Source organism: Tinamus guttatus, unplaced genomic scaffold (genome assembly GCF_059628265.1).
Source record: "Tinamus guttatus ecotype Peru unplaced genomic scaffold, ASM5962826v1 Tinamus_guttatus_pri_ptg000004l, whole genome shotgun sequence".
Taxonomy (NCBI): domain Eukaryota; kingdom Metazoa; phylum Chordata; class Aves; order Tinamiformes; family Tinamidae; genus Tinamus; species Tinamus guttatus.
In genome coordinates this window covers 2,048,828-2,070,170 of record NW_028288538.1, presented here as the reverse complement: position 1 = coordinate 2,070,170, position 21,343 = coordinate 2,048,828, and the positions used below count along the sequence as shown (strand labels likewise).

At 43.7% G+C, this 21,343-nt stretch overlaps 1 protein-coding gene across 1 annotated transcript in view; it reads right to left on the bottom strand.

The window, feature by feature from the left end:
* Positions 1–21,343, bottom strand: part of MEGF11 (multiple EGF like domains 11) — a 243,547-nt gene that overhangs the window by 100,724 nt on the left and 121,480 nt on the right. Inside the window, exon 7 of the mRNA XM_088534729.1 lies at positions 6,508–6,582. Within this exon, the coding sequence (XP_088390855.1) occupies positions 6,508–6,582 (75 nt within the window). The remainder of the gene's footprint in view (positions 1–6,507; positions 6,583–21,343) is intronic.

Here is a 21,343-nt window from a genome sequence, read left to right as displayed (position 1 = left end):
CTTCATTTCCAGCTACGCGTCGAGGCGCCGCCAGGCCGGGACAACGCGCTTCTCCCCGTCACGGCTAGAACAGACCTGCAGTAACACTCAGAGAAACTGTCACAGAGAACAACACTTGAACACTGCAGAGACCTGAATGCAACAGAGCTGCTACAAATGGCTTCTAAAGATGGAAAGAAATTGCAGAAATGAGCGTGTCTACAGGATCACCCAATGCATCGTTTGTCAGAGAAGTTACATCCACGCTATCTTGAAAAAGATGCCTTGAAGATGCGTGTAACAGGGAAGGGTATTGAATAAAAAACCAAGGCAATCAAGACCTTCTGTGGTTATAATCTCATTTGTGCATTGACAGTAGTTCAGTCAATAGACTGTCATGCACTAGCTGAGAGCTGTATTGTAAAAATGTTTGGATGGTCACACTAAATTTCATAGCTGTTGCCCTACAAGGTCAGAGTGTGGAATCATTATTCTTAATAGAGTTGTTGGTCAAGCCATAAATCCAGGAAAATCAAATTTTACTTTGGTGTCTCCCATAAAGAAAAAGGAAAGATGAATTCCATTCATTTGTGCCATCATTTTTAGTGACCGGATCACATTGCATGAGGATCATATGTCCCACTCTGCTTACAATTATGATCTTGCGTTTACTGAACTCAGTTGCAAGTTTTCCCTGTCACAGGAAGGCAGGGGGTGACAAGGGGACTGTCAGGTTTGGCAGGGCTGGCTCATGAATCGCCCGGCTGCGCTGGGGACTAGCACATGCTGAATCTTATTCTTGGCTCAGGAAGACCCAAGAGGAGAAAAGGAAGCCTGGCCTATTCCCCACAATTACCAACTTCAATTCAGGCTATGCACAAGGAGTGTTTCAACCTCTGGGCTTAATACTAATACTTAATACTCCTGCCTGGCCTCTACTCAAGCGAGAGCAGCTTCGTGGGAGCGGGTTAACAGAGCGCACGGGACACACAGGCCCTCTGTGTATCGGGGATGTCAGCCCCAAGGATTTGTGCTGTCTGCTCAAAGAGCCCGAGACGCTCACTGGGAACCTCCGATCGTGTCGCTCGGCTTCGGTGCGCGTTACGGAAGCCCCGCGCGCAGGGAGCGCAGCGCCGGCGCCGCGGAACCGCAGCCTGGCGTTCAACGGGGCTCGCTGCTCCGTGCCCTGCCGCACCGCACCGCCGGCTCCGGGAAATAACTGAACTGTTTGGCTTTGGAGTCCTTTCCCGCTGTAAATGCAGTATTAATGAACCATATTGAGCTTCCCTAAACCATAACAGGGGTAGGAATAAAAACACCCTAACTGCCTCATTCTTCATAGACCTTCCTAACCCTGCTTCATTTAGCTGGCTAGACAGAGGAAAAACACCGAAAGCAGGAGACATCAACAAATTTTGAAATACAGATCAAGGGCATTTTTTTAAATCCCTGATTTGATCAGTTCAAGATATGTCCCTCTCATATTCCAGTAATCACCTGGATACAGGGTTTAGCAACAAACTAATTATGGGGATGTTGAGCGGTGATTTTTTTAAGTGAGAGTTAAGCTGTGCAGAGCTTCTTGACTAGAAGCCAGTGTGCTCAATCAATTAAATCATCATAGAGAAAAAGAGTCCGACCAAGGGGGAATGCGAATGTGAGGCTGATCATTAGTACAACTGAACTGTCACCTCCGTGTAGGCTGGAATGGAGCCACAGAGGTAGCTTGATGGATGGGTTTTGCTCGGCAGAGCGGCCCACAGTGAATTGCTGACAAGATCTCAAAATAAATCTTAAAACTTTGCACGCTGAGGTGGGACTGCAGCCTCTGCAGCCTTGCTGCAGCCCCCAAGCTAAGCAGATCCTCCTGGCTACCTGGCTTTGGGGTGATTCTTCTCTCCACATGTGTATGGTGTTACTGAAGTGTGATGGAGCAGCTCATGAAAAATGGGAGCGAAGTGAGCTTAATAAAACTGGAAATATTTGGGATGACTCAAGGATGCCAAGATGAAACTGCAGTTATGGAGATGAGAGCCTCCTGTGCAGCAGCAGAGGAAGAGAGCCAAACCCTAAGCAAGGAGGGGGAAACACACAGTGGTCTCAACAGATCGGGCCCAGAAAGGCCCAAGAAAGAGACCTGGATATCTGCTGTGATTCTCCAGCTGGCAAGTTACACTGATGCCATTCTGGAATCAAAAATCAGTTTATAATTCATGAGGAGATATGTGAACTTCCTTCACTGCTCATTTACAAAGGAGGTTTGTGCTGTAAGAGAGCCAAGGGTCATTCCAGCTAACTATTCCACAACCAAGGGCATAACCTTACAGATGATTAAAAAAATCATCATGCAACTCCTATGGGAGCTCAGAGATTCACAGGTCTCCTGCCCTATGCTGCGGGGTTTGAGCAGTGAGATTTTAAATGGCACTTTTTGCCACTTTACCACAAACACAGAATATTTTCTTTTTGAGCACAACATTTGAACAGAGTGTGTGTTTTTTCCCCAAGCCCTGTCCTGGATAAGATTTACACAGGGGTGACTTCTGTCTCGCAGGGACAAAGCTCCTATGCCCCCCTTAATAGTACAGTGCTAAAACTCTAATTAGATTGTGGATAACAGGCTGGCTCTTTATAATATATAAAGCCATTTATACAGCTGCCCACTAAACCTCGTGCTCTTTAAAAGCATGGTGAGACCTTCTTCCCCGAACCATGGCAGTGATTTTTTTCCAAGAGTTTTTAGTGTCAGTGATAGATGGTCAGTCTGAGAGCAGAAGGAAGAGCAGCTCTTAACGTTTCTATGAAGCTTGTGCTAGGGCAGGGAGTAGAAGCACAAGAGCATCCCCGGAGCATCCTTGGGTCCCTTCTTCGTGCCCCCAGGCTGCCAGGACTAAGCCCGGTGGGCAATTTGGAGACAGCTATTCTATTTAGGAGAATGCGGGATTATAGGAGAACGGGAGCTGAAAGGACACAACCCAGACTCGGTTCACTAAAATCACATCCCACTTAGTGTTTCCTTCAATCCTTTTGTTTGCCAAGTCCCTGCTGTGTCTGTGCTCCCTCCTTCCAGTTCCCAGACCCTGGGCTAGCAAAATGCCTACAGAGGCAAGCACAGCACCTTGCACCTGTGATGGCAACAAACTTCATCATCGCTCTATGCATGTTCGGATAAACTGCAAATGGTTTAGATCACTCTGTGTGAATGTTGCGTCCTCATCAATACTTGCCACTCTGCTAATTTTTCTGTCATTCACAAGTTTTGTCTGTGGTGATTTTATATTTACTTCTGATCATTGCTGTAAATATTGTTAGCATTAAGTCTAATACTAGAGGCCAACCAGGAATACATTTAATGAGTATTCCCCCTCAACAGCTGCTTTTTGGAACTTATCATTTACTTGGTACTCAGTTTTTCTTAAGGTCTATTATCGATATTGTGTAGAGGTAACTTTTTAATCAGAATATCCTTCAGAACCGAATCAACCACCTTAGAAAAACTTATTATACCTGAAGAGCTAGTTTAATTAAACTAGCAAACAACTCTGTAATCTCATCAAAGAATGAAATGAGGTTTGTGCAGAATGACCAATTTCTCATGAAAACTTAGAACTTTTAGCTTTTCATTCATTGAATCCATATTAGCACCGTAAGTTTCCATTTTTCCTCCAGGAGTCAACAATGAGTTTTCCAAAATCTGTTCAGGATTGTGAAAAAATGCAGTTGACGTTTGCGTGGTTTTGTTTTTTTAATAAGGCGCATTTTCTATATTAAGTGATACGCTGGAAAAGAGAAAGAAAGAGTGAGAACTTGCAACAGAGGCATCCAGGATAGTGACTCAGATGCTGGGCTGGCATGTCAAGGAAACCCAGGAGGAAGAAAGAATATCTGAGTCATCCCCAAAACTCCCTTTTCTAGGTCTTGAGCACAAATCAAGCAGTAATAGGGATTTATTCACATGCTGCTTCAACAGTGGCAAAGATTGATTTCAAGCTGCAGAGTGTTACCAAGACCTATTGCTCTGCAGAAAGGCTCGTGGGAGAGATAGGCAGACCTCTCCCCCCAGGGCAGGGCAGGGAATTAGCAGCACAGGAGCCTAAGCAGCAAAATATCTCTCGCTTTTCAGTGCAGCTCACTTTCATTCCATCTTCCTGTCCACAAATAAATATGATAAAGACATAAGCTATTTAGATTCATTTATAATATTTACTGTTCTAAAATAGGAGCTTAAATAATGTGTAAGAAACAACTTAGGTGCTAAAGAGAGATAAATAAGGACAAACAATTTGATTTGTTTCTTGTCTGCCTTAACTTGGGATTTTGAAGCAGGTGTTCACATAAAAACACAAAAAAAACCCCAGCTACAGATCAAGTCTGAGCATGCAGCACGTGGTTCAGGGGGAAGATGTATAGTGAAGACTACAGCATGCTTTCCATTTGAGGTGTCACCATAATGTCACTGACACTGGCCTACGGAAACTCCTTGTTTGCAGGGAAAAATAAAGCTTTAGAAAGGAAGAAAATCCTCGAAGTAACTTCTAAAGTACACATAAATACGCTATTGCAAACACGTTCATTGATGTAAAAAATAAGAAAACACAGGCTGAATTATGGCAAGACTCTAATGACCCAGAAACAAAGAAGCAAGCGGCGTTACCGAATAGGCCTGATGAGGAGACCTCCGACTGGCGTGACCGTGGAGCGTCTCCTGCCAGAGCCTCCCTGTCCTCCCAGAGCAGAGCAGGCAGCGAGTCGTGCTGGGATCCCCAGCACGGGGCGAGGGCTCCACGTGCGGGGACACACACATTCCATGGGGGCAAGGAGGGACAGTTACCTCTGCTTGTGCTTCTAGAGGCACCAGGGCTCCCGCATCTCCGAGCACACCTCAAGCATCCATGTCCCCAGACCCCGAGGTCTGAGGTTACAGCAGTCTCATTTACCACCTTAGCGTGTTGTAGGGCAGTAACTCTTCCATATTTGTTTCTACATCTTTTCAGGTTTCATGTGGGAAATTATGAAATTCAAAAACATCTCTCCATGTTTAGATGTGTGCCAGTGGGCCACAATTTGCTTGGCATTAACTAACCATAAGTTGAGTGCAGAACCAAGCCCTTCTTAAATGGGATGTTTTTGACGTTGGACCTAGATGTGAGTGAAAAAATGATCATCTGAATTTAATCAGTTGATGTTAGTTGGCAAGAAGTCTTTATGCACTTTATTTGTCCCAGCAATAACAAGGATATTGGAATTTATATCCGGGAGATAAGAGAGCACCTTGTCACTCAAGCACAGCTAACAAGGGAATCACTATTTTGTTCACATAGTAAATACCAAATCCTTAGCCTGGTTATTACTGTAAATTCCACTTTTACGATCTCTAATTTTTAAAATGGTTTCTTAATTGATTTTAATTATATTTTTCAATGACATTTAAGCACACATGCTTTGTAAATATGCCTGCACATATGACAAAATATATTAAAGGAGCAAATACCAATACATTAGATGTACTATTTTCACAGACTGTAGTGAGAAGAAATCTAGTGCTCTCATTAGACTGTTTGCTTAAGGAAACAAGATCAAATTCATTATGGGTATAAGTGGATGCAGCTCCGCCGGCATCAGGTCTGCTCATTTGGTCCTCAGAGTGCTAATTATACAGATCATGCACCTGTCAGCGCGGGGCTGCACTGTTCCTTAATGACAGCCCTCAAGACATAAGGGGACAATAAGTAACGTGGTCACACCTGGGTCACCAGGACACCTAGATGCATCGTGATCCAAAGCAGAGGTTTTCGTTTCGTTTTGTTTTGCTTATACAATGCTGTTATTTACTATAAGGGGCATAATTCACCACTGCAGAATTACACTACATAACCAACACACGGATTCTTTGGCAGCCGAGACGCCGCTAGGTAAGGGACAGAGCAGCCCAGCAGAGCAGAACTGAGCAGCGCACACAGGGAACCGAAACGGTTGGGTTTTGCCTGAGTAAGAAATGAAAGAAACCTGAAGGAAAACCCTCTGCTTTGGGCCATGAGTAACTACCTGAGTTGAACTTTGGCCAGGTCGTACTGACCAAATGCCAGTTTAATCACTGCGAAGTGCCACAAGGTGTGTAAGGATCAGAAGAAGTCAGGACATTTCTTTGACCTCAGCAACACCCATCACAGAAAAGCAGCGGGTCTCATGTCACCAGGCTGGTACTTCGGGGCAAAAGGGCCTACCCTGAGCAGGGGATGGCATTAAAAGATACAGCACCATAAATTACACCCATCCAGTTACCTAAACCACAGGCTTGGCATGAGTACAAGAAGCCACTCTGGCTAAAATCACCAAATGATGAACCCCCGGGGAGCCAGAAGCACTCCTGGAAATGAGCCAGGTCCCATGGGCAGAGCAGGGCCCGGCTTCCCGGGATCCTGCGCGTCACCCAAGGGACATTCCCCGCAGGGGAAGCCCTGGCAGCCGCTCGCCCAGCACCCGCCACCCCGGCCCGGAGACGGCTCCGCCGCGCTGGAAGCCACTCACCGCGGTAGCCGCGCTCGGCGCCGGTCTCTGCCGGAGCGGCGCTGTGCCCGGGCGGCCCTTCCGCGCTGGCCCTTCCTGACACGGACGGGGAGAGAGGGACGAGGCGAGACACGAGAGGGAAGGGGGGAGAAGAGCGGGCAGGGGAGAGCAAGAGACGGGAAAGGAAGGGGAAAGGGGGTGTCTGTAACCGAGCTCGGATGGCTTCGGTACCCCCAGCGCGGAGCCGGGGCCTGGCCGCTGCCCCCTGCGTTAACGTGGCCCCATTCCGGCCCAGGGAAGTTGCTTCACCCCGAGGCAGGTTCCAGCAGCGGCTCCGAGGACGGGGTGTGTATCCTGCTGGAAACTGCAACAGCATTGCACTGCCAACATAATATCCCAATATTCCTCTTTTTTTTTTTTCTTTTTTCATTGAAAATACCACTGCTCATTGGGAAACATTACAATTTTTGACTCAAAAAATCAACTCAGGTTTTAACGATAAGTCAATAATTCTCAGCCAATTATTTTTTTTCCTGATAATGCAGTTCCCCATGGGAAGAACACCACAACAGAACTTGTAAACGAGTGGAAAATAAAAATGATAATTTCTCGCTTCTTTCTGAAACCATCACATGCCCTCCTCGAAGCCAGCAGGACAACGCCAGGGAAGGTGTAAACAACATTAGTGAAGTTCACAGCACATACAGGCAAAAGACATGCATAAAATACATTTTTCACTCCGACTTGCGTTTGTTGACCATGCACGTGTGCCGGGATGTCCCGTGGTTCTCAGCAACACTGCAGTTTCAGTAGCAGTTACAGAAGTGGGAGAAAACATCAGAGAAGCAAAATCCAACATCTATCTAATTCCCTGGGTTAACAATTTCGGTAGGAGCGTAGTGTTTTTGCTGCTTTCTTTATGTGGTACAACTCATAAAAAACACCCAGCCTGGGAATGACTGTATTGATCCGGGGTAAGACTCACTCCTGCACAGAGATCCAGCACAAGCCAGTACAGCACATACATAAATTGTGTTTAAGCCCATAGTGGGGAATAATGTGGCACCCAGATCATGCACCACTGCTGTATTCATGCTTTGTTCTCCAGTATTGCTAGTAATGAGTAGATTACAAACTGCTTTAAGAGATTAACAAAATAACTGCACTGGTCCAACGGGGAAAGCGAGGCAAGGACAGGAGCTGTGACTCGCCCAGTGGGAAGCACCAAAGTGGGATATATCCTGATGCCAGAGGAGGGATCTATCTTGTATCTATTGCCCTTAAATACAGCACAAACACTCAGTGAGGGACAGCTTCTGCCCCACAAACTATCTTATCTAAAATAGCTCTTGTAAAGGCTGCTTGCACAAAGGGAAGTTTCATGTTAGTGGGATAGTTATCATAAAATGCTCTCATTAATTCATGCCATTTATTTTAATTTCAATGGAAACTGATTTAATTAAGTGTTATATATGCTCTTCAGAGATGACTAATACTGATTTTATTTTTTTCCTGTGGATACGTATTTTCCATGCTCTTTCTTCTTGCGTCAGCAGCTGTTGCTGCCCATCCTTCCTCCTATGGGATCTGAGGAAAAGCCTAATTCTGCAGTGAGCCCAAGTGGTGTCCCTTCCTGCCCCTTAACAAAACTAAGTTAGACTACTGTCACACTGCAAAGACCGGGAAAACATCTTTGCTGACAGTTTTAAAAGTTCCACAACACAGAAATTAAGCAATGGGGGAAATGCAAAAATGAATTGGAAATCTCGGAGATGGATTTCAATAGACAGCAACGCACACACATTTCATTAACTGGTGCTACATGTTGTGTGTCACAAATCCCTAAAAACAAAGAAGGAATTTGTTAATGAATTTTTTTGGGAAAAAAAAGCTAAACCAAGTCGCAGTGCAGACTGTAATTCTGTGTCTCAGAAAAAGCTGCCTGTAATATGGAGGAACTAGTGGATATGTTTGAGAGAACTACATATTTCAAGGACAATTCATTCCTGAACCCATGCTGCTGCTTAAACCACTAAAGGGGAAACAGTCAGGTTTCTTGCCCCAAGGACACAAATCCCTCCTTCACTGCAGTTAGCCCTCGACCCCATCCCTGTTTTCTGCGGAGATGCGTGCGGCGCTGCGCGGGGAGCCACCTTCCGCAGCCCGAGGAGGTGACCAGGGCCTTGCTGATGGCCACGAGCTCTGCTCGCTGCGTCGGCAGGTTCCTGCATCCACCAGGTTTATTCAGCTCGTCTGCTGTCTTGAAAGGGGGCACCTGCACCCGGGCTGCAATATCGCTGCGGCTCGGATCGTGGTTCTGTTCCTTACACACAGGTTTCCCTCAGCACCATGCAATGCCTGTAGCTGAAGCATCTTTCTGTCAGGGAAAAAACTGCTGCAATACTTTATAGGACAGGTACTATGTAAATCTATATCTGCTTGTAAATATCCCGTAACGCTCTGTTTTGGCTTCAAGGCAATAACCTGTGCTCAGCTCAGCTCACTCAGAGCTCTTCTCTGAGTGCATGCAGAGGCCTGATGCTAAGTCTTGTAAAGACTGCTGGGGCAGCCTTCCTGGGGACTCTGTGCTCTTAACATCATCTTTTTAAAATGACATTATCTTTTTGAAATGTAAGGGCTTTCCTCCAAAAAGTTCACTTGTCTCCATGCCCCTCCTGTGTCCTTTATTACAGATCCTGTCTGGAGGTTGAGAAAAGCTCGTTTTTTGGTCTTCCTAGAGCAATGGTGATTAAGTTTTGGGGTTAAAGCTGCACTTGTTTTATCTCTTGGATTTTTAAGTCCCCTTTGCAGCAGTAATACTAATACAAACTGCTAAAAGCAATATCAAATTGGGTGGATCCATATAATTCCCGCTATAAATAGTAGATGATATTAAAAATATATATATTTCTCATGGCCATATAATGCCCACTTTATTGCCATTTAAGCACCTAATTGCTCACTTGATTGCATAACCGTGATAATGCATGTGCAAATTGTAATTACAAGGGCACATTCATGTCTGCACATGCAATACCATGTGTGGTCTCTATTTTTACTAGACCCGTTTGACAGAGCACAAAAGGTTTGAAAACCTATGATGTGAACTGTTGTATTATGTTTCACAAACTGCCTGCTCAGAGGCTGAACACAAATAAAGACATTGGCTCAGCGAAAACTGCAATTTAGCTTGGTGCTGTGAACAGTTAAAGCAAACTAATCTGGCTCCCAACCTTGCTTTTCTCGTGCTTGCATGTTCAGACTCCCCCAGGTCCCCCTTTCTTGTGCACACGACTGTGAGACAAATGGAGCAACAAACCTTTGAAATGATTTGGGAGTTCAGGTTGGCCTAACAGCAGGTAACACCGAGAAATCCACTTCCATTCCGACAGATGGAGTGATAGAAATGCGATGGAGACTGAAAAGAACCAATTTGTCATGACCAGCAAAAAAGAGCTGAGGCTTAAGTTTTCATTTTTGATAGTGAACTGGCACAGCACTTTAAGAGCTGACATTTACTGACCATGTAACCTCAAAACAACAATAGTGAAGTTCACAGCACACACAGGCAAAAGACATGCATAAAATACAACATTGAAGTTCACAAAAATGCTTTTGGTAGCAGCAAAATATAGCAAACAAATTCTATTTACAGCCTTTGCATGCATATGGGAAGCATACATCCACTTCCACCAGAAAGGAAGAAAGTGGAGGTTTTGTTCTTACATGGTATTTTCTTACATGTAAGACAGAGGACAACGCTGAGATGCAGAATGGATGTTGTGCTGTTAAAGTCATTGGTCTCGATCACGCAGTCCTTCCCCAAGCAGAAATCCCTGCAGCTTTGCCCGTGTAAGAATTACGGACCTCGTTATAGGCCTCCAGGTGCACATTTGGCTCCTGCTGCCTCCCTGATGCAATAAAACTCCTAAAGCCTCTCTGCAGCTTGCCCGAGGACACGCGAGGGCAGCTTCTAGGGGGTTGCTTTCCTTCTTCACCCTGAGCTGGGAATTCACCCTGCCCGCCTGGGCAGCCCAGGGGAGCTGATGCTCAGGAGATGCAACCTCAGCCCCACTCCGAGCTGGGATTACTTCTCCCAGAGTAAATTACTCCCTCCACCACCACTGCCTCCAAGCAAAACAACAACTTGCTAATCTTCGCTAAGCTAAGCTATTTGCCACTATTTATATCATCAAAATAGGTTACCTTAATGGTGTAAAATGGCTATTATGATTATTTATTCTAAACACTCTATAAACAGTACTGAAATACATATTCATTTCTCAGTTTCCTTATGCATCTTTTAATTATATTAGCATTGGTGTTCGGTCTCTGTAATGGTAATTGGAAACACTGATAGGAAATCAAGACAGTAGACAGCATTAAGCATTGCAATGATTGGAGCTCCTTTTTCACAGAATTTATCATCTCACTTCTCAGATTTTTGGAATTGAATATCCAACACGTTTTTAACATCCAGTCCAATTTTTAACACACAGTACGAGGTAAAAATATTAAACAAGTTCCCTGGCAGACAGTGCCAATGTTTTAAAAATGACAGCAGAAAGAGCCGAATCATGGGAAGTTTTGAACCTGCAATTCACTAAACTAAGTAATGTTGTAGTAGAGGGGCAGCAACGTCTGCTTCTGGGCAGAAAGAATCTAAAAGCTTTTGGCACGGCCTGCATGGGAAGATGAAGGAGATCAGAGCAAAGACCATTTTGTGTGCTCGGGCAGGAGGACACAATACACCAAGTTTGCAAGGCACAGTGACACAGGACAGGAGGATGCAAATAATTCTCTGGATCAGACCCTCTGTGACTTCAGGAAAGGAAGTAAAAGTGCATCGAAATCCCCCGCTCCTTTCGGGCAGAATTAAGGGCTGGAGGAATAGGAATAGCAACTGGCAGAATTAAGGGCTGGAGGCTTTATGTGTTTTAAGCACATGGCGAGCACTGTTTCATGCTCACATGGTGAAATGAAGCCCGTGCTTCTCTGAATGGGAGCCTGGCTATGCACATCAGTCATGATTTAGACTGAATTTAAAAATCCCCCTGAAGTCAGCAATAGACTTCTGCAGGATTCTCATCTTCCAGTGAAAAGAGGAGGAAATGTTTAAAACAGTATTGGGAGATATTAATTTCAGAACAATCTAATTGCAGGATCATCCTCTAGCCTTCTGGTCCCAGTGCTGCAATGGGGCCTGGCTGGTGGCTCCAGGCACCGGCACGACGGGCTCCAGCCCCGCAGCATCCATGGAAGCTGCTTCACATGGAGGCCAGCTCAGGACTGCTGACATTACTCTCCATTAGAATCCACTTTGATCATCTCAAATATTGTAGATCATTAGAGTGGTGCATTCAAGGTAAACTTAATGCTTTATTTATCCCTTTTAACGCAATAACAATGGGATAACAAACAGGAAAACTATGGTTTTTTATTGCCATTGTTCAAACCCTTTGGTGTGACAGAGCAACATGTGTCTAATTTTTCACATATCCTTGAGCAGCCTGAAATGACAGATTGCCCATAATCTGTTCGAAAATCTCCGTGCCAGGACATGACAATAGGCAGCCCCATGGAGTGGCTTGGTTATGTCAAAGGGAAAAATTTACCAGGAACCAAGAGCAGAAGGGTGACCCAGTTCGGAGAGGCCTGGTGCTTTCTGCCACGTGTGGCTGCCCGCAGGCCCAGTTAAAAGGCAGATTAATAGGCACCGAGGTGCGAGGAAGAAAGCCAAGGAACCCCACCGAGGAACACGCAGCATTCATCCCGTTCTGCAGAGCACTTTATGAATTAACCCAGGCCCGTCGTTTTTAAACAGTGAGCTACTGAAGATTCGCACCAGTGTTTCTCCAGCCTGATCTGTATTCCACAACAGTTCTGCTCACATAAATCGCAGTGATGTTTTTTACTAGAGAGTGAAAGGGGAAAAAAAAGAAAAGCTGCCGTTAAATCAATAGGCTGCATTGCACAGCACAGTATATGAAAGTAATAGTGCTGTGCTTATCATTTGTGCTGCCAGCAGCTAATTGCTGTAACTTGCACTTCATTATCCTCTGTAATATGGTTACAATAATAGAGAATGACAAATAAGAATTGTTATTTTTGTACTGGCCAGTTCTTACTCACACAACCAGTTCTCATTCAAAAGCACCTATCCGGATGAATAAGATTTACCAGACTGCACATCACTTTATAAAGGTTTAATAGAGGCAGTGATGGAGAAGTGCCCTAGGAAATATTTTCACAGGCACACTTTGGGGATCTAGCACAAAGAAAGTCCTCAGTGCTGCTTTTGTGCCCACCATGGTCTCCTCCCTTAGTTCTCCTTGCGTTTAGACCAGGTGATGGTAGCTGACAGAACACCAGAGTCCTACGAACTGTTTAATATGCCTAATGTCTCCCCTGAATCAGGGCTCACAGTCATCCACACACCAGAGAGGTGGACTGATTCCTTTGATGTTAATTAGATACTCGAACTAATAAAGCTGCCTATATTGATAATCAAGCAGAAACAGGAAAAGAGCACTGTGGATAAGAGAAAAGACTTTAGGCTCTGGCAAGAAAGGATGAAAGTAACTGATCATTAATGGGTGTCCTAGTTAAAGAAAATCCTTTGTTGCAGCAAAAAATAGGAACTGTAGCAAGCCTCAGTGAGACATCCAACATCCCCATTATGGCATCTGCTCTCTGGAAGTGGTAGGAAGGGGAAGAGGGTCCTACCTAGTCCTGCCCCATTGCTTCCAAATTCTCTGCGAGACACCAGTTCTCCCCATTGGGTCTAAAGGATGTGCACAGTGTCAGAAGAAAAGAGAGAGGTGGGAAGCGATAACCTGGCCATCTTTACGGCACAAATCATCCTCAAATGTGTCACTGTTCCTATGGAAAGACCTAGGGACTCGAGGAGACTCCGCAGGAAGAAGTCAGTAGTTTCACTAATCAGATGAACGCACCTATAATGTACATTGTTAGAACAAGGGTAGCCTAATACACAGTTGGTGAAGAAGTCAGAAATTACCTCAAGCACACACAACATTCACAAATATCACTAAAATTACCCTACAACAAAAGACATAACTACATAAAGGCAATTAAGCATTATAGCAGGCATATACATAAAGACATCCATAGGTGAAGAAGCATAAAAAAGGCATAACAAAGAAAGGTGTTGCTAAACCACTTCTTTCCAAGAGCTCTTTTCATTTGGGTGGTTTCATTTCTTTGTTTGTTTGGGGGTTGCAGATGCTCTTTTTGGTTTTCTGCTTGGTTAATCTGGAAACTCTTAGAAAACCCTCCTACTTAACTGTCCATAATTATGCATAAACTAGCTCTAAATATTTCAAAAACACAACAGTATATAAACAAAAGTGAATCTAAACACAACCATGAATCAATGTCTTATTTGTATTATTCAAATGCTCTGCTAGTTAATGAAGTTTTAATTTGTTTTATGATTATTATAACCTGTACAACAGTTAAATCAATCAAATAATTGCTACTGTAATTCATCAAGAACCATCTCTAGAAAGATGGTACTTCCCTTTGGCAGTGCTAAGGAAAGACAACGCTTCTTTACTATTTACAACACTGGTTAATTTTGATATCTAGAAAATAATGACGCAACGATGCCCTGTAGGTAATGATTAAATATTTTTGCATATGTTTAAAGAGTCTCTTTTTTTCTTAGGAAGAAGATATGAATTATACCACACACCATTATGCAGTCAATGGCACAAACTGACTGCTGTATATTACTCAACACTGCTTGTACCAGGCATTTCCACATACTTCTAAAAGTATATTTCTTCCTCACAAAGAAGACCCCACAGTGCATCACACTGGCTTAGTTTTTGTGTTGTTTTAAACTAGTCTTTCAGAAGCCTTTCTACATCTCTGTGGTCTTAACTACAAAGATTCAGCAAATCATCCTCAGCTACCAGCCTTCCTGCAAGGAGCTTTAAAAGAGCTACTTGTCTTAGCATTGCATTGACATTATCACAGCAAATTGCTTTAAAATATAACTTGAAAGTGTAACATTAGCCCAGGAAAATTTGCCTACTGTGTCTCAGAAATTGTCCTGATGCTGGATTACTTCTCACAGTGCATTAACAATTATTCTAATGCAATTAAAGAATTTGCAAGGTGCAATTTTATGCAGAACTCAGGATCAATTTTTCCTATGCAGTGACTCCCCTCACTGCATAATAAGGATGAATGCAATCCAGTGTTGCTCAGAAAGCCCACTAGCTCAGGGAAGAAAGCGCTCAGTGAATGTGGAATCTGTATGGCAGCCAAATCTAACTCCCTCTTCTAACTCAGAGATGCAACATTTGGGCAGCTGCCCGAGGAAGGAGAAAGAAGAAAAACCAAGGCTGCATGCATTATTATTTCTTGATGACTATAAGTCTGTATTTATAAAATCAAACTAAATTCTCAACTTCTTTCTGTGTGTTTCTTTAACCCATCCCTTCTTGGTTATAGGAATCTAATTGCTATGCAGGCCATATTAGATTCACTATGATAACTTCTGAGTTTAGGATATAACACATTCCTACCAGCTTTCAGCAGGACGCAGTCCAACGACAGAATGAGACAAAAGAATTCAGAAGAATTGAACTGAGTAGGGTTGCATAATTCTCACCATATGTACAGTGGAGAGGCACGGATTCAAATGAGCTGGACAAATCTGCACCAGGTTTTTCACAAAACATAACCAATTTCTTGAAGTAATCACTCCATCGACACCCGGGATTGTATCTCCACCTCTCCCACTCTTCTTCTTCTGCTTGCAGAAGACAACTTGCATGAAAAATGAAAACTGCCTTTGCAACATACTATTTTCTGAGCCTTTAGCATGAGTACTGTTCGGCCCAACTACCTGGTGGATATATTCAATAATGCATCAAAAACGTGCATGCTGTATCTGATTCTAAGGAGAGAAACAGGGAATGATACTCCCTAAGCATTGATTTGTAACACGGCTGTGGAAGTTTGAGCGCTAAAGTAACCTCTCTGTGTTGCACAGTCAAAGCAAAGAATTTACCATTCATGGCCTGTTCCCACTTGGACCTGGGGGAAGGTTTCAGAGGCTGCTGCCAGGGGACGGCCACCACATCCCTCTCCGGGCAGCTCCTGTTCCCAGGGCAGTGGCTGGCCCTGCTGCTCCTGGTGCAAACCTGCACGTCCTTGGAGCTGGCCAGGCTTCCCTGGAGCTGACTTGCTCCAGCGGAGGACACGGTTACGCAGCTCTTCAACGTGTTCACAAGCACGTGGTGCTCAGTCTTCTCCAGGCAGAACAGGGCCAGCTCGCGCACTGTTTCCTCCAGTTCCTTAATCATCTTACTACAGAGACTCTTTTATCAGTAGGGATATCTCCACTCACTGGTGTGGTATGAAGAGATTGACAGGTAAAGAACATGTTAACTGTATATTCCTAAAAGTCTAGGCATGCTGTAAGCAGAAAATAAAAAAAAAATGTAAGGAATCAGAAAGAAACTATCCAAGTAGCTCTTCAGAACCCTGCTACTTATCTACAGATGTCTTTTATGAATCTGCAGAATTATTCACTATAGTAATTCTATATTTTAATCTGTTCATAATACGTATTATTTCATTCTTCTTATTGTTTCAGGTCATTTACTCATGATAATTAGTCTGTGAGATCATTTACACTAACACTGAAAATAAAAGATGTGGTCAAATGTAATAGTATGCTATTTATACTAGATTTTATTTCATAATCCAGGTGCAAAACATATAAAAAGTCAAGCAGCTGAACCCTGACTTAGTTAATTCTCTCAAGTATGATCATATCACATTGCACCTTTCATTAGCCAAATCTTTTTTGTACCTCAGCTACAACTTGGCAGGCTGGTTAAGAAGGATGTGGGTGCTCCATTCCTGTAGCTGAAATCACACCCTGCCAGCAAGTGCCTCACCAGATGGTCAGCAGCTTGCATTTTCCCCTGGTAACATCCTTTTTTTTCTCCCTGCATCTGGAACTCAAGTAGAAAAATAATATTTATGTTGTTTTCTATAGTGCTGAAGGCATGGATGTATCCTCAGCTGCGGCTCAGCACAGCTACCCAGTTTGCCTTCAGCAGGGCCATACAGCTGAATTTCAGATCCCAATTTCACATCTCTTGACTCATCGGTTGGGTGACACTGGCACTTGGATCACAAATTCCCACAAAACAATTTCTTGTTGATCTCAGGTGCTTGAACCGTTGCTTCCTCTGTTCCAATGCTGCTTTGAAAAGAGCTTTGGAACGACAGAGATGTCCGTCCTGAGATGCTTCTCCTGGTGGACCAGCAGGTTTTCTTCCCCCGTTTGAGGCTCCCGGAGCCCCGCAGCAGCTTGGTGCCAATCGCTCCCATAGCCGCAGTCGCTCCGTCCTTTCCTTGCTCCGAGCACCGAGGAATGCGATCGCTTTTTAAAAATCCTGGCTCTGCATTAACCGATAATGGGTTCTGAGGGGAATGACTTTTGGATTGTAATGTTTCAGCAGCGGCTTTGGAGCTTCAAAAATGCATCAACTTAATATGCAAAATGTTCACCTCTTCATATATTTAATTCTTATAAACACTTTTCTGAAGTGCTAAAAATACTCCTGATAGTGTTTTGGGGGCTTGTTTCCAAGTGCTTCCAATTTCTTTAGGAAACTACATCATGAAACCACAGTCACTTTGGACACCCCACTAGTAATAGCAGCTGCAAATCTGTTGCCTTATCTGTTACTAGCTTCACTCACGGCAATGTGTGAGACATTCAGTGATCTAGAAAAACTGGCCACATCTGTCAAAGCGAACATCCATCCAGCCCAGGGAAACACAAGAGCTTGTTAGGCAGATGATTGCTTACTTGCTCAGTTTTACAGTAAAAAACAGTTGTAGAAGGAAATCTTCAAAAGTTCTCAAAGTCCTCTCAAGAATCTAACTCCTATTTTCAGAAGCAACAAAAAAGATGAAAGCTGAAGCTTCACTGTCTTTAAGTATCTCAAATGCTTATGTCACATCTCATTTAGATAAATCTACGCTAGTTCTAACTTAGATTGGTCTGCATGGTTAGCAGCATAGACGGGACACCAAACTCAGCACTGACTTCCAGTCCACCCAAAGAGCCACTTTCCGAAAGCTCCTCACTCCTTCATTTACATTACTAACAATATCTTAACTAACTAGATTAAATCTGGCTTGGTTACATATGTGGAGATACCCTCTACATCAATTTTCAAAATGCAATTTATTACTTTAGAGAATTTCTTTCCCAGTTATTCTTTGTTGAAGTCTCCAGATGAGGTCTAACTCCTTTTCCACTTTTACAAATGTTTAATGCTTTCTTTTATCTCCATCCCAATTTTATTTTGTCTATAATCCATTAAGTTCAAGGAGTTACTCCAGAGTACCACTGATGTGTGATCGGAATACAAACCAGAGGGAACTGCCTGGGTGTGTTCTTCTCAGCTATTCTCTTCTTTCATTCTCTCCTTTTCTCGTATTTTTTTTCTCTCTCCTAGTTATCCCTCCCAGGCATCTTCCAAATCCCTTTATTGACTTTAGCATTTAACAAGGAAGCAATGAAAGCACAGATTTCTTCCTTCATTAGTAGAGCATTTTAATAGCATCTTGCTTTACTCATAAACAATATTTCATCAGAGCATCATACTACTTCTTGGGGAGGAGTAAAGTGTTCCTATTTCTATTTACAGCTAACAAATAATTATTTGCAGTGCATTATTTTAACTCCTGTTTTACGGATGTCAACAGCAGCACCTCTCACTCTCTAACGAGCACACACACGCCTGCTCAGAGAAAGAGAAGGAATGTAAGTCCATCCTACTCATTAAAGCAGTCAAACTCAGCTCCAGCCTCCTCAGCTGTGGCTGCCACTAACCCACCTCCCAGCGTAACCTGGACTCTGGGCTTGGGAACTGTCCCCATGGCCAAGGCCACCCCACCAGGCTGCTTCTGCCCCACTCCCTGCCTCCCTATAACTTTATATACACACCACGAATCAGAAACATGAACCTTCTGCATTGTGAAGGAGAATTTCTCAGATTCTGCGTAGCCTAACGAACACACTAGCTCAAACACTCACTAAACTCCTGGCTAAAAGACCTTACAGTCATGAGATTTTGCATATTCAAAAACACAACAATATCTGGAGAGCTTGATTTGCTTGGAGACATTTAAGATTCCTCTGATCTTTATTCAGAAGGACCCTCAGCATACCTAAATAAAATTTACATTTACATATGCTAAGATATGGAAAATTGTCTGAAGCAAATGAATTTAAACTCTGCAAAAGTTACGTAAAATATTTTTCCTGTAAATCCATCTAAGACAATTTGGCAGTATAGAGTGACGGGTTTCTTTGCATGCGCGTAGGATGACCCACTTATTTCTTACCTGGCTTTTCCACATCAGTCATGCATTCATCCTTGTCACACGAAACACTCAGACTCTCTCTCTCATCTTGCAGGGCAGCTAGAGCCTCTGAAGGAGCAGGGACCAGCTGCCATATCCCATTTCATGCCATATATGAATTCCCACTGAAGTCAATGGATCTTCCATAAAAAAAATCAATGTTTGATGTGTCCCCAAGCAGTAACTTTTCTTCAACCATAGGTTATATTTTTGGTGATGGACATGAGTTCTCATTACTGTTGACAATTTTTACATACCTAATTAATTCCCTGAGCTCCCTATTAAAACTTTATGCAGAGTCTGGCCACACTTTAGAGGTGGCTTTTTTGCTGAGAAAAATTCAGACTATTTGATACATCTTCTTGTTGCTTTCTGTTAAAAGAGGAACTTATCTTGACACCTGAGTCAACAGGCATTTAGGCAAGGAAGAGCAGGATAAAAGGGGACAGGATTTGATAGAATGTACTGTTTTTTTGTTTCTGTGCAGTTCATGGAGAGCTTTGCATGCCAAGGCAGTGTCACTGCATACGAACACGGCGAAAGCAGCTTCATATTAGTCCATGCAATGAACTAAACAGGACTCTTGAAGGACAAATGAGCCCATAAGACACAGTGATACAGGGCTCTACTGCTGCTGCTAATTTGGATCATGAATAAGGGCAGGAGGGCTGTTGTCTACGTCCCTATGATCCCTTGCCCCAAAATACAGGTGTGCTCCACATGTAGATGCTCAAGGATTACACGCACACCGAGAGACTTTGCAAAAGTTGCTCATAATGGCAGCACTTATTCCAGCCCAGATACTTACCCATATGCTTAAATTTAAACGTGCTTAAAACTATTCCTATTCAGCAAAACATGTGATTAACTTGAAGCATATGCTTGAAAGCTGTGCTGGATTGAACATGTAGACATTGTGAGCAAGGAGAATGGACATAAAAGAGACCTTAGAGCTGGGGCCAGGCAAAGCAAAGCAGAGGCAGCCCTTGGGGACCTGGGGCGGTGGGATGCCAGCCCACACGCTGTCCCCAGTAACAGCACCAGCTCCCTTTCCACGCAAATGGCACAACCGTAATGAAATGTTACAATCTGTTAGTTTAATGTTCCCACTTAATACAACCAGCTGCTTTGCAGGCAGCACTTCCATCCTGCAAACGGAATCGCAGGGTCACAGCAGCAGGGGCAATAACTGTGTTTAAAGGAGTGTTTAAAATGGAAGATTTGCTCCTGTTGGTGACTCTCTGCCTGGTCACCACCGGCCTCCTTGTTCCACTCCCCTCTCAGCTGATGGGGATTGAATCAGTCCTCCCTGATTCACCAAGCGAGGTGAAACGGGAGCGCTGCCATCCAGGGCCCAGGACAGGCTCCCCAGCAACCAGGGGAGACCCCTTCTCAACGGTGGTTACGTTTTTAAGCATAATTATGATTTCAGAGACCTGCTGAACACACCAAGGAGTTTGGTTAGTTGGTCTATCTCCTTCCTACAAGTACTAAAGGGGTCACAGCCTCTGGATGATATCAAAACTCCCTGCAGTGTGCGAGAAACTGCATTTCCTTGCACAGAACAAAGAAGAGTGGCATAAAATCTTCCACTCAGTTGCTGGGGTCTTCATTGCTGCAAAGATAAAATCATCTTATAGGAGCTGGAGCTATTTAGTAATTAACTGACATCTTAGAAAACAATTCTTTTGCAACATTCAGGCAACTCTTTTTATTATATAGTTAATGGTAGTACTTACTGAAGCTAATTTAATGTGTAATAAAACTTCTTTACTATTCTGACTCCTGAGAGAAGGGGTGGGGAGGGCAATTAGAAGAAGAAACATATGGTTTCATATTCTTCATCAGCCATACATGTGTGTGTGGCATATCAAAGGGTACCTCCACATTCTGCTTTCATTTTCCCTTCTTTCTTTCTTTTTTGGCAAGGTAACTTGCTGTACTCTTTCATGTCGGAGGTTACTCATCAAATTCTACTCTTCATTTTTTTTCTGATCACAAATCGATGATGAGGACAACGGAAGGTTAGATCCTTTCTAAAAACAGCCCTGATACTCCTCTTTGCTTATTCAAGGTCTGCCAAGTCTCTCGCAGGCCTCCTGGGCAGCAGGTCCCAGATCAGCAAAACTGGGTGCTGGAAGGACGGATTAACCGCCCAAATCACCTTGCTCCTGCCTTCACATTCCTGCTGGGTATCACCAGGGTAGCAAGCGGTGTTAAGAGGCAGGGAAGATGTCTTGGTAGGGGGTCCTGTGCACTCATAGTGATTCCAGGTCGCTTCACATCACTGCAATTCCTGCATTACCAGGTCTGTGAATTCAGACTGTACAAGTTCATGGGCAGCCTGTGGGACACTGTCACACTCCAAGGGGCTAAGATGACACAGCTTTTAACTCCTTCTTGATCAACAGAGTTTTCCAGCTAGCTT